This window comes from Zootoca vivipara, chromosome 7 (genome assembly GCF_963506605.1).
Source record: "Zootoca vivipara chromosome 7, rZooViv1.1, whole genome shotgun sequence".
In the NCBI taxonomy this organism is placed as follows: domain Eukaryota; kingdom Metazoa; phylum Chordata; class Lepidosauria; order Squamata; family Lacertidae; genus Zootoca; species Zootoca vivipara.
This window is the reverse complement of record NC_083282.1, coordinates 9718593-9732971: the sequence shown is the minus strand read 5'-3', so window position 1 is coordinate 9732971 and position 14379 is coordinate 9718593. Positions and strand designations below refer to the sequence as shown.

Sequence of the window (14379 nt, the reverse complement as noted above, 5' to 3'; positions counted from 1 at the left end):
TAAATTTTAATGTTCCATTTCAGGAAAGACGGAGGCTTTGATCAAGAACTTCAGTCCGCACTATAAACGCCAATACGCAGTGTCCTTCTGCAAGCACATCCAGAATGAGCTGGAACAAAACAGGGACCTGCAGTCCCACTTCTTGAAAACAAAGGTAACAACAAAAAGTGTTTGCTATTGTACCGGCTGAATGTGCCCTACACAATCCGAAACCCTTTTCATTGATCGCAGGTTTGGTTGTTTACCCCCTGCTCACATGGGCCGGTTCTCCTTAGCATTTCCTGGTTTTGGCAAACCACAATAGCTGTTAATGTTAGCTGCAAGTCCTCACCCAGAAATGAAGTTTGTTTGTCTATTTATTTATTTGGCAAAACTTTCCTACCCCTTTCTCTTCCCATTTTACCCTTCCCAAGTATCCCAGGGAAACCACAAAAAGTGCAACGGCCCTGTTCCCTGTATTCAGTGCCATAACACATTTTTTCAGTGCCACAACATATTTTTAGCTACGATGTCTCTTTATCAGGGGTAGCAGGTGGGGAGGGGGAAATCTAGTGCACCCACAGGCAGGTAGCAGTGTGAAAAAATGTAATGCAGTCAGTCTCCTTCCTTCCTATTCCCATCCATCAGCTTTATATAGAGGGCAAAGAACACCATCACCTTTGCTAAAAGACCTCCTGGAGATGTTTTTAAATTGGAAGCTCGGGCTTTAATTTGAAACTGGACTGGGAGAGGCTGAGGCCTCAGATTGGGGGCTGATAACGGGATATAGTGTCTCTGAGCAAGTACAGAGAGCATTAAAGTTTGTTTGTTGATTTATTAGATGTTTAATAGTACGTTTTCACTCTTTGAGGCAGCTTGGAACAAATCCTTAAAGCTAATTTTTAAAAAAACTAAACTAAAGCAACAGCATAAAACTACTGTATAGATGGGCTCATATACCTGAGACATGCAGAGTTCAAGCAAACATTTCATTAGCCAGTGTAACTTCGCACTGTGCTGTCAATGCCAGCTCCCAAACAACAGAAGCTATATGCCAGAAGCTTTCAATTTCCATAAAACATATTCTACTCAGGTTTTGGACACACACACACACACCAAAAAAAACCACACCCCTTTCTTTTTACAAACGAAGAAGCCGAAAGAAGCTATTTCTATTTCTCAGTAACTTGTCTTTTCTGTAGCCCCCTGCAGAATCCAGCATGGTCTTTTATGAAGGAGAAGTGTCCCATTTTGCTGAAGACTTGAAGAAATGGAAAGACAGATATATAGTGGTTAATAGTAAATATGCCGTGGAGAGCTTTGAAAACAAAGAGGTAAATTGTCAGTTTACCAAATGTTGAGGCTTGATGTTATGGTGTGTTGATTTGTGATGTTCAGTTTTCAGATCCTTACTGCTGCTTCACTGACTAGTGGATAGTGGCAACAGAATAAATGCAAAACACTTTTATCCAGTGTTACTGGTGATTTTTTGCTACTGAGTGATTCCTACTTGCTGCTACAAGGGATCACATCTGAATATTGACCTCCCAAGTATCCTTTACTTTATGGCACCGTGAAATCCACTCTCCCCCCCCCCCCCTGCTCCCTACTTCCCTGCATTTTTCCTTTGCTCGTTTCCATTGTTATTTATTTATTTCGTATAATTTATACACAGCTTGGTTATTTGTTTTTTGTTTTAAAAAAACAACAACAACCTCAAAGCGGTTTACAAAAGATAAAACAGTAAAATCAAGAAAGATTTACAACCCTGCTTTAAAACATACCAAAGTTAAAATACTAAAGCGGATTGCCTCGACTTTCTAAGCATCTGGGTAGGCTTGTCTAAGCAGGAACATTTTATCAGGGGCCAAAAAGAGTACGGTGTAGGCTCTGCTTGATCTCAATAGGCAGGGAGTTCCAAAGTGCCACACGAAACGATTGAGTTCTTACAGATGTGGAAACAGGTATTAGGTGGCACCTGTTCTGCCGATCAAAGCAGTCAAATGGGCACATATAGGTTAGGCGATCTTGCAGGTAAACTGGTCCCAAGTTGTTAAGGGCTTTTGATGCTACTAGTAACACCTTGATTTGGCCCGGCAGACAATGATTTGGCCCAGTAGACAAGGCCTCACTCCTGTCAGCAGTTGTGCTACAGCATTCTGCACTAACTGCACTAAGAGTGCATCGCCGCAAGGCAGCCTTGAAGTAACTAACATATGAACTACTGTGGCTAGGCTTTCCTGGTCCAGGAATGGCTGTAGCTATCAAACAGAGTTGGTAAAAGGCACTTGTAGCCACGGAGGCTACCTGAGCTTTCAGTGCCAGAGTAGGATCCAGAAGCACCCCCCAAACTGTGAATCTGCTCCTATGTAACACATGTCCATGGAGGCGCAGGTCAGTTCTGTGTCCAGGGCAGCTGTCTACCAGCTCCATCTGGTACACAGACTGAGGCCCTATCTGCCCACAGACTGTCTCGCCAGAGTGGTGCATGCACTGGTTATCTCCCGCTTGGACTACTGCAATGCGCTCCATGTGGGGCTACCTTTGAAGGTGACCCAGAAACTACAATTAATCCAGAATGTGGCAGCTAGACTGGTGACTGGGAGCGGCTGCTGAGACCATATAACACCGGTCCTGAAAGACCTACATTGGCTCCCAGTATGTTTCTGAACACAATTCAAAGTGTTGGTGCTGACCTTTAAAGCCCTAAATGGCCTCGGCCCAGGATACCTGAAGGAGCGTCTCCACCCCCATCGTTCAGGTCCAGTGCTGAGGGACTTCTGGTGGTTCCCTCACTGCGAGAAGTGAGGTTGCAGGGAACCAGGCAGAGGGCCTTATCAGTAGTGGCGCCCGCCCTGTGGAACGCCCTCCCATCTGATGTCAAGGAGATAAACAACTCTCTGACTTTTAGAAGACATCTGAAGGCAGCCCTCTTTAGGGAAGTTTTAAATGTTTGATGTTTTATCATGTTTTAAGGATTCTGTTGGGAGCCGCCCAGAGTGGCTGGGGAAACCCAGCCAGATGGGCGGGGTATAAATAATAAATTATTGGATTTGGAAGTAAAAGGAGGTTGTAGAAGAGAGTTAGATAAGTATATTATGTATTAAGATTTAGTGGTGTTATGTTATTGTATTTTAAAGATTTACAGTAATTAGAATAGAATTATATTTTGAGATGAGTATAAGAGATTTATTGAATTGTTAAGGGATTAAGAGTATTATTAGGTTTAGATAATTATTAAAAAGATTGGAATTAAAATTTGGAAAGTGCTAAGGAAGTGATATATAGAAACGTAGTCGGGAGGGAATCGAGGAAGTTGACAAAGATACGGAATATAAGATAGTTTGAAAATATTGTTGTTTTGTTGTATTGTATTGTTTGTTTTGTTCTATTATGTTTTTGTTGCGTTTTATGCTTTGTTTTTTAGGTTGTGTTATTGTAAAAAAATCAATAAATATAATAATAAATTATTATTATTTTATTATTATTATTATAACCCCATCAAGGATAAGCAACTGACCATTTTCTCAAACCTGGGAACTGCTCAGACACAGTGCCTCCATCTTGCCAGGGTTCAAGCTCAGCTTGTTTTTCCTCGTCCATTTCACCACTGTGTCCAACAAATCTGCTTCTGATTCATATGTTATGGAGAAATAGAGCTAAGCATCATCAGCATACCGATGGCACCTTGCCCCGAAACTCCTAATGACCACTCCACATGGCTTCATGTATATATTAAATAGCCCAGGGGCTGAAAGGCCCTCTCTCAATGCTACTCTCTGACCTTAGTCCTGAAGTTAGGAATGGAACTATTGTCATGGATATGCCATGCCACATCATTTGTGGAGCAAACCTCCACGAAAAAAGTAACATCAGAAGCTGCCCGTGGTCAGGGCAAGCGTGTTGGCTGTGCTCAAAAACTATATTAAATTCTCACGTCAGGCAGTCTGAATACTGTGCCAGGGAAAGCTGAAATACATGAGCTGCACAGAATATGCATGTGGAGAATGTTTGCCTAATTAATTTGATACTGTTTTTATTTATTCTGTGTTAAGTGCTGAGTTTTTGCAAGCTGTGCTGGGAGCTTGTTGAAATCAAAGGGGAGCTGCAAGTCAAATAAATTAAATGCTGGCGTTTAATTTTGCAAGTCATTAAGCAGGTCAATGAAATATTTGGGTTCCTCTAAATCCTACTCGGCCCCTACTCTCATCACTTCTGAGCTTTCAGGAGGCATAGCCCACAGGGACTGGAAACTTGGGTTTTCCCCCTCCTTTTTTTAAATAGAAAAAGCAGACATCCCCAGAAAAGACGGACACCCCCAGCTGTGGTTTCTGTGCACCCCCTTAAAAAACACAATCCTTCTCTCATACCTGTACAGCCATTTTAACATAAGTAAGTTGAAGAAATACCATAAGCTTGTTTTCTTAACCTTATTTTTCTCCCTCAAACCCAGGCGTTCCAGAAGGGCGTTAGTCCTAAAACCTGCATTCTCCCTGTTGGAGGCAAAGTACTGATAACAGAAGAGGAGTATAACTTGTTATCTGATAAACATTTTCCAGACCCGAGTGGTAAGGCATGTCAAATTAAAGTGGAATGGCCAATCTCCACCCCAACCGCCCCTTTTGATTATTGGCAAGACTTAGAAAGGGAGGACTGGTATATGAGTCAAGAATCTTTTGTGGGTGTCTTCACATCAATAGGGTTTGTTCCAGAGTGGATTTGATTTAAGTCACTAGACAGTAAGACTTGATTTAAATCTTCGTCTTTTTTTTACAGAAAGACTCTTGCTGGTATAATCTTAACATTTACAACCAGATGGAGGTTTCATTTTTGGAATAATAAATTATCAGAGTAGTTTTTACAGTTGTATATCAAAAATTACTGATTTGGTTATACTATTAGAAATACATAGATCGATAATTATGAAATTACTGTGAGGTTGAATAAGTTAACTGTTCATATTTGGACAACTTTTCTGCTGTACTTTATTGGAAGGAGAAAAATAATCATTTCCTTTATAACAATTTAAAGAATTTACGTAACTAAAACAATAACATTATAGCATATGTATCCATGTTTGTTAACAGGAGTGGTTAAAAAAAATTTTTTTATTAAAAAAAAAGCAACTTAGACTGAGTATTAGCACACATGAAAAATTGAAAACAAATCTTTATTTCCTGATGAATAGCCTTTGGACTATAATGTACCGGTTACTTAAATAGATCACTATATTTAGAAAGATTTTCCCTCCAAAAGCATTTTATTTTAAAAATCCAATTTAAATTTTAAAGAAATCCGATTTAAATTTTTAAAAATCCGATATATATATTTAAAATCCTTGATTTTTATCCACCCTGGTTTGTTCTGATTCAGCAGTAAACAGCAGGGTTTCCTGGGGAAGGTAGTGGGACACAAAACTCTCAGACCCAGGGCCGGATTTAGGTTTGATGAGGCCCTCAGCTACTGAAGGTAATGGGGCCTTTTATATGTCCAGCTGTCCAAATGATTGGTTAAATTGAAATCCTTTGTCTGAAATGTTATAAATACCCCTGCCTGGCCTTTGGGCGGGGTTCCAGTATTCCGAAAAGATTCGACTGTAACCTTATTGCTTTGCAATAAACATAATGGACTCCTAACTCCTCTTGTCTCTGAGTTTTATTGGCTAACTCAGAAGATAAGCCATTTTTGGCTTACAACACTTTGTCAACATTTGTCGCCGTTTCTTGTGTTGAATATGGTAATTTATGGACCTAATAGATATCTAAAGCCATTTGCACATAACAAAATATGTGTTTTATCAAAGTAATTGTAACGAGTCCATGCAGAATGTAGGCACCCTGTATATAGAAATGAGCAAACCAGTGATATTTTAGGGAGCAGGCTAGCAGGCGGGGCCCATTACTTACATCATAGGTGCCTACACAACACAAAACACTGTTGCTGTATGTAGGTTTTATTTTAGTTTTTTTTAATCTTATATTTTGGAAATGTACAGTCAGGTGTTTTTTCCTTTAAATTTTTTTCGGGCCCCCAAGAGAGTGGGGCCCTAAGCTATAGCTTGTTTAGTTTAAACGTCAATCTGGCACTGCTCAGACCCATGACTTGAAATCACTTGAAATCTCAGGACAAACTGAAATGCAAATGGGGCCTGAGTCTCCTGATGCTGTTTAACTGATGGGAGATGAGCTTGGAATCTCATAAGCCTTGCCTAAAGTCTGAGGGCCAAACGGCATGTGAGGTGAACCTTACTGGGAATGTAGCACACTATTAAAAATGTCCTCCCGCAGCATCTGCAAACACCGAATGCTCGTAATGCATGCTGAGTTAAAAATTCCCCTCCCTGGCAGCTTACACCATTTATAGATAAATGTTTGTATAACAAGGGGGCAAGTCCTGCAATATACAGTGGTACCTTGGTTCTCAAGCGCCTTGGTACTCAAACAACTTGGAACCCAAACACTGCAAACCCGGAAGTAAGTGTTTCGGTTTGCAAACTTTTTTTGGAAGCCGAACACGCTCCGTTTTGAGTGTTATGCTTCCTTTTTTAGTGCCACGCTACCGTTTTGAGTGTTACGCTGAGGTCTGTCTGTTTTGCTATTTATTTCGCGTTTTTGCAGCTCTTTTGTTTTTGTGGCTGTGTGGAACCCAGTTCAGCTACTGATGGATTGACTGCAGTACATCATACCTCGACATCCGAACGCTTCGACTTCTGAAGGTTTCGACTTCCGAAGTCAATAACCCCCAGAAGTCCTTTTGCCGCACGTGCCCGGCGTGCACATTCTGTGCCTGCGCAGAAGCGCAAAATTGCGCTTCACGCAGGCACCGTAGCAGCGTTTCGAGAACCGAAAACCTCGACTTACGAAGACGGCCGCGTAACGGATCGTCTTCGTAAGTCGAGGTACCACTGTACATTGTTTATTGTTTTCATTTTATGGATCAATGGTCTCGTTAGCTAGTGAAATTCATGGATTAATTCGCTTTGCATTCCTTTCTATGGGAAAGTGCACCTTGGTTTTGGAACGCTTTGGTTTTGGAACGGACTTCCGGAATGGATTAAGTTTGAGAACCACGGTACCACTGTACTAGTTTTTTAAACGTCAATTTTTTCCTTAAAGGTTCCAATGAAAAGGAAAATGCACCAGCTTTTGTTGGCCTTCCAAAGGAATTTCCGGTCTATCTGTGGCAACCTTTCCTCCGACACAGTTGCTTCTGTTTTTCGGATCTGGAGTCACAGAAGAAATTCAGCACGGTATTGAACGACTGCATCAGACACTTAAACCATGGTAGGTGCAAAAGGCTACATTCAACACCTTTGCTATTGCGTCTACATATTTGATTGTCACCAGCTAGCCGGCTAATATTCTTTCGCAAAATTACTACGTCACTCCCTTGTATGGAAACGGAGGGAACTACAAATTGTGGGTGGGATGGCGATGCCATGTTAGGCATTTCTCTGCTCTTTCCAGCCACAGCTGCAGTCTAGGGTGGGTAGAGAAAGAAAGTGCAATGACAGAATGACATTAAGGAAGTGATCTTACATTTTGTAGGGGAGATCTCAGTTGTCTATTTTGTCAGGCTTGGGGAAGGAAGGTGGGCATTGGGTTTGCAATCCCATGATTTGTTGTCTGGCTGTGTGGTTTTGCGTAGCATTGCAAATGAGGGCAGTGGCGGAGCAAGCCGATTGGGTGCCTGGGGCGGCGCGTGTGCCGTGCACCCAGGGGCGGGGCCAGCCGCCCGCAGGGCAGGGCCAGCCGGGGTAGGATGCTCCGTGGGGCCTCCGAAGCGTCTGCCTGCCTCCTCCCTCTCAGCTGCCCTACAGCTGAGGGGGAGGCGGCGGGCGGACCACATGGGGCAGCATGGAGCTTGCAGGCGTCCAAGCCACCGCGTCACTCCCAGGAGAGATGCGTGGCTCGGACGCGCTGCAGGCCCCGCGATGAGTGCCGGCTGGCGTTTTGTCACCCCCAGTAGTGGTGACACCTGGGGAGATCTGCCCCCACCCCCCTTCCTCCGTCCCTGAATGGGGGTACTGCCAAGGCTGTGGTCAGAAGGCATCTGTTACACCTTGTTGAAGCTGAGCAGGCCTAGGCCTGGTCAGTTCTTCAGTGGCAGACTAACTGCCCACAAACCCTACACCTGCCATCTTGAGTTTCATGGTGACAGAAAAGTACTGTGGTTGTCTGGGTTTGGCTGTGGGACTTCGTCAGGATCCTAACCCAAAACACTTAGATGGTGAGGACTGACTTCGTAGGGAGTTCCTTTAAAAGAAGTGCTCTGTGCTTACTGAGTTTAATCTGAGCTAAACATTGTTCCAAGCAGAGGGTTAGCTGTGCTAGTCTCTTCGAGAAAACAACAGCAATAGAGAATCTTGTGACACTTTTAAATTGTTGGTATTTGTCTGTCTTGAGAGACAATGGAGTGCGCCTCCAGGGGTGAAGTCAAAATGCTGTGTTAACAGCACCAAAGTGACCTCCCCAGGGTGCAAGCCTGGGCAGTGTTTGTGGAGCTCCTGGGCTGCCCAGATGACCCCTCCCCTGGCCTTGCGGATGTGGTCCAAAGGAAAGCAGAGCAAGACATCTGGCACCAGTTGGGCTGCAGGAGTTGCCAGAAGGAGGTGTACAAGGCGCCATTTAAATACTAACAAAATTGTGATGCCAAATGCTTTCGTAGGTTACAGACCACTTCATAAGATGTATGAAATGTTACCTTGAGTTGCACACAAATTTGTACGTGGAGGAGGAGGAGGAATGGCAGAGAGCGAGGTCAGAAAGAAAGGGAATGCAGGAAAATACAAGCTCTTGAATATAGAGAATTAACTGAGGCAGGCACCTCAGGCTTGGTTTGCCCAGATGGACGATTAGCTCCTGATTAAATGAATCTGGCAGCTTTCTTATCACAGCTAATGCTTTTCCTTTCCTTTTTTTAACTGGCTAAACAACCAATCAAAATATGTCAAAAGCACTTGAGTTTCAGTTTGGAGGTACAAATTCCACATCCAGAATTCCAGCGTTTGAATTCCAGGTGCAAAACTGGAGTGTGTATTTCCCCCACGCAATTTTTGAATGTTTTTTCAAAATGCCAACTTAATTATAGATGAGTAAAGGGCAATGCTGCCTGGCCAGTTTTAAGACTGGAAGTGGTCTCTGCTGGTCCAACCATTTTCTAGCAACCACAAGCTCATCCTGATTCAGGAGGACCCAAAGGAATCATTTCCTATACCTTTCTGATCCTTCATGAGCAAGGGACCCCACTTCCTTTAAATCATAGATCTGTACTTGGGCAGACAATGTACTCAGTATTGAGGCAAGATCTATATGTGGTGAAGCATCTATATATGGTGAAGCTTCTGCTTTTGGGAGGAACACACATTTTTGGCTTGGCAGAGAGTCCTGAATCTCTATAAGCCTTCCATGAATGCGCCCTGTAAAACAGCCAGCTGAAGTCAATTTCCTCTGATGCATACTTAAAGGGAAAGCATTTATTTTGCATGGTTTGTAATCCCCATTATTCATCTTTTGAAACTTTGGTCATACAGTGATCTGGGTGAAATATAATCTCTTTTGTTCTGTACTGGGCCAGTAATAGAGCGGATCAACTTTTCCTGGCACGCTGCAAATATTATTCTCTGACTCAAAACCTGCACAGTGGGTTTAGCTTGGTCGATATCTTTCTGCAGAAATGTTAGCTGACTCGCGGTTCCCTTGGCTGTCTCTGCTCCTAGCTGAATTTCAGCCCATTGCTCAGTGATGTGCTAGCAAAGTGTGGAGTCAATGACCTAATAAGTATTTTCTATCTTTAACATTCTGGATTTATTTCCTGCTCTCTCCGTGCTTGCGCCTTTGTTTTTTATTTATTTCTGTCACATGAAATTACCATGCTGTAGAAGGATCTTTCACATATTAAATATCTGGATGTTTGACTGGAAACTTACGAGACCAGAGTTGCTTTTGGGGAGGGGTGGAGTCGTTGCACAAACTGAGATTTCCGTGTGGCTGACTTCATTATGCTCTTTTTAGGGGAAGGAATGAGAGACAACGCAACACATGTTAAACGAAAGGCTGGTAGAGAAATTTTGGTAACAAGAAAGCAGCACCCTTATAGATTTCACCAGCTTCTGCCTTGTCCTTCCCAACCGTTGGGTGGCTGCCCCAGTGAAATAACGAACAACATTGAAATCCTAAACACTAGTTAGTTAAAAGCGCAAACCCACAACACCAGCAAATCGAGTCAGAACTACACTGTTAAAGAATAACAAGGCTACTTCCATTATGCACTATGTTCCTGACCTTGTTTTTATGTGTCCGTTTGTTAATTCCAAGCATGTTAGATTTGTGATTATGACCTTGTTTGCAGTACAGTGGTACCTCGGTTTATGAACACAATTGGTTCCGGAAGTCTGTTCATAAACTGAAGCGAACTTTCCCATTGAAAGTAATGGAAACTGGATTAATCTGTTCCAGACGGGTCCGCGGAGTACTCAACCCGAAGCGTACTTAACCCGAAGCATGGGTGTAATTGGTTCCGGAAGTCTGTTCATAAAGTGAAGCGTTCATAAACTGAAGCGAACCTTCCCAATGAAAGTAATGGAAAGTTAATTAATCCGTTTCAGATGGGTCCGTGGCGTTCGTTAAACCAAAAATTCGTAAACCGAAAATTCGTAATCCGAGGTGTTCATAAACTGAGGTTCCACTGTACTGTATTAAAGGCAAGGCGGAATTTATTAAGCCTATAGGAAGTGTAAAGCAGGAATGGAAGGACTAAAGATTTCTCTTGGTGAGTGAATCATACTTCACACAGACCCCCCGCCACCCCCATATATGCTGTGTGCACACAGTGGGGGGGGGAGGAGAAGGATGCACCCCTCCTCAAGCTTGCCTCTTTTTGGTGTGTTGGGCTTACTGTTGGATATGGCTTATGCACACAGCCACAATCTGTAAAAAAAAACATATCCTGGAACACCAGGAGGAAGTGATGGAATAGTGTGAACAGACCCTGCCTGGACTCAGTAGAATTGCACTTTCCCATTGTGTGTAGACAGCAATTTGTGCGAGTGTTGTTGCAGTGTGCTGCCTGGTAAGCGTGGCTGTAATTTTCTGACTGCGTCCATCTTTATGGAACCGGTCATTTTGCATAGAATTTAGGCTCCTACCAATTAATTGATTGTTTAACTTCTATACCACTTAACTCCCCCCCCCCCGTTTTATATGTATGCCGCTTTTCCAAGGTTAAAACCATGCTCTAGGCGGCTTACTATATATATATATATATATATATATATATATATATATATATATATATATATATATATATATGACATAGCTACAAATGTGACAAAAGTAGCCCTAAACAATAAACAAAACACTAGGAAGTTCACAACCAAATTGAACAATTTACACAGAAATCATAAGATGCAAAATAAAGGTACAAGAAGTTAACATCAACGACAGAATTTTTAGCGTATTAAAAATATCTCTAAAGTGGTGTACAAAAAGCTGAAGATACAACAAACTTAAACAAAATATTGCAAAAAATACACAGTTACATATAAAATGTTACATTAATACAAAGTTAGTAATATATATAAATCGATATCAGTTCATTTTCCTTCTGACACACCCTCCCCCTCAGCCTCTGGGAGTCCAAAACCAATGGGTTGTATCCAAGTAAGAATAGACCCATTAAAATTAATGAACCCAAGTTAGTCATTAATTTCCAAGTGTTTACTCTGAGTCGAATTAACGTTGGAAACAACTCATAGTTTTCACATTTGATAAAGGTTCTAACCTTCATGATTGTGGAGTTGCATTTGAAAACTTTATAGATGTCTCCATTTAGGATTACAGAACTGTAGAGCCAACTCTGGAAATTTAGAACTGCCATGCCCTTTATCGTTCTCCTTTATGGTGGCTGGTCACATTGCACATGCTGATAATTCTGCTATCAGCCCTAGATGTTAATCCACTTGTCACCACACTGCTGCTTGTCTCAACTCTCCTCTTCTGCAAAAAAAAGCCACTCACTATTTAATTTATATGTTTGGCAAATATGTGTTCCTTTAGCACTGAGTTTCTGCTTCCCTGCTGAATTCAGATCGCTCAGGGCTGAAGCAGTCCTGGCTGTGCAAATGAACATTTGCTTATTTTCATTCTTTGTTTTCGCACAATACAGTTAGCCTAGAGTTTTGAAGATATCTCTAATAGATTTCTGCATATATACAGTATATACATATTTTTAAAACCACCCTGTTCTCTTTTAGAAAAGTTGTTACCAGGGATATATTTTCCCCCCTAAGACATTTCACTCGCCCTATCAGACCACATTTTCAACTACTCTGGGATTCCTCAGATGTTTCGCTGGAAGAGGAAACTGAACACTCACTCCACATTTTGCTTTAGGCAAAATTTCTGTGGCAGCTCAGGTTGTTGCCATCCTTGAGCCTTTGTGATAGAGCAAGGTAGAAAGAATAAATGAAGAGGTGCCTTTTCAACCCCTACCCCATGCTCTCCATGCTTTTAGAAGCTGTAGTTTTGCAACCAAGCAACACTTTTTGCAAATCATTAGGATCCTGCAAGATGAGGACAGCTGAATCCTATAGGTACATGAAGCTTGCAAGTTTTCTGTTGCTATAAAAACAGCACATGATTGCAGGCCCACATCCTGTTTGGAAGTGACCTCATCTAGTTTCTGTTGGTGGTTAGCAGCTCTTGCACCGCATGATCTGGCTAAGGAAGCCTCACAGTCCTGTTTCTTTGTGTACCAGGCAATTCAGCTCTCATTACAATGGATGGCACAGAGTGAAGCCTCAAGGTTTTTTTTTTTTAATTCCTGCTCTGCAAATATCAGCTCTTACTTATTCTTCTGGGTTTGCAGACTACAGTCAAATGCTGAATCATAAAGCTGTGATGGCATGAAATTGAAAATCCAGTTCATACAGGATTCTCCTCATCCCCCCCCCCAAGAAGTGGGAACAGTTTCCCACTTCTACCCAACAATTCATACAATGTGACTGTATCCACAACTACTATCACCTAAAAAATAAAATGGCTCTCAGGGTTTCAAAAATTTAAAAACAAATAAATTGTTTACCTTGCAGCGGTAAGCTTGAAAACAAGTGCAGAATACAATATAAGACACGGTTCTAATCCTTTCTATTTAGACAAAGCACTCACACCAGCCATGTGCCTTCCTTGCCCTAACCATTGAACCTCTTGGGCTTGCCGATCAGAAGCTTGGCAGTTCAAATCCCCGTGATGGGGTGAACTCCCGTTGCTCTGTCCCAGCTCCTGCCAACCTAGCAGTTCGAAAGCACACCAGTGCAAGTAGATAAAGAGCTACCGCTGTAGCGGGAAGGTAAATGGTGTTTCTGTGCGCTCTGGCACTCATTGTCCTGATGCACCAGAAGCGCTTTAGTCCTGCTGGCCACATGGCCCGGAAAGCTGTCTGTAGACAAACGGCGGCTCCCTCGGCCTAAAAGCGAGATGAGCGCTGTACCCCATAGTTGCCTTTGACTTGGACTTAACCATCCAGGTTCCCCCCCCTTTACCTTTTACCTATGGCAGCAACCACTGGATCAAAGTGGACTATTAGAGGCACACAGAAGACTTATTGAATCACAGTGCTGGGTGGTATTCAACATACTGCTGGGAAAATGGTTCCGTCAACACAACCATTTCTGCTTGCCTGACAGGATGATCTCTCTTCTACCCCCGCCAAATGTTCTGGGGGTTCTCCCAATCCTCCACAGCAGATTTGTGGGAGGTTACAGGGGGAGAAGAGGGGGGAAAGCCCTGTTACACTAACAGGAGTTATTTTGCTAGCTTCCCCTACTGCACTGGGGTAGTTGAATCTGGCCCTTTATTCCCCAATGTTGGACGTTTCTCATTTAGGAGTGGTGTGTTTTTCATTTACGACGGAGATGCCAGGCTGAATGTTTGCATGTAGCTACATCTGATAGCCTGGAACACATTTGGAATGTGGATATGTTTTGTGACTCATTAAATCTAGGATTCTCTGATGAAAAGCCTGCTTGCTTTGCATCTCGGCTTCTCTTTGCCTTAAGAGCAGCAAACCCTTTAGGCACCAGGATGAGAAAGGCAAGCGCTCCAATCTTGCTTGCAGTTATCGGTAACTATTGCTACCCAATTTATTTTATCATATTCTGAACATGTGGGAATTCAGCCATGTGATAATTCTAAGCAGATAGGCGAATCTGGGCCAGTTTCCTTCTGTTAACCCACTAGCTTTTAAACATGAGCAGCCAGCCTGTGGGTGGAAACCAATTCTGCGAGCTAGCAAGTACTCAGTCAACTCCAGACTTTGGTTAAAGGAAAAGGATTCAAGATAAGCAAGTAAGCAAGTAAATAAGATGGAATTAGAAACTGCATCAAAAGAAAATAAGCAGTG

At 42.5% G+C, this 14379-nt stretch overlaps 1 protein-coding gene across 1 annotated transcript in view; it reads left to right on the top strand.

Moving 5' to 3' along the window:
• NIBAN1 (niban apoptosis regulator 1) overlaps positions 1-14379 on the top strand; it is an 89034-nt gene that overhangs the window by 43345 nt on the left and 31310 nt on the right. The window contains exons 2-5 of the mRNA XM_035123412.2: positions 24-154; positions 1182-1313; positions 4433-4547; positions 7095-7262. Coding sequence (XP_034979303.2) covers positions 24-154; positions 1182-1313; positions 4433-4547; positions 7095-7262 — 546 coding nt within the window. The remainder of the gene's footprint in view (positions 1-23; positions 155-1181; positions 1314-4432; positions 4548-7094; positions 7263-14379) is intronic.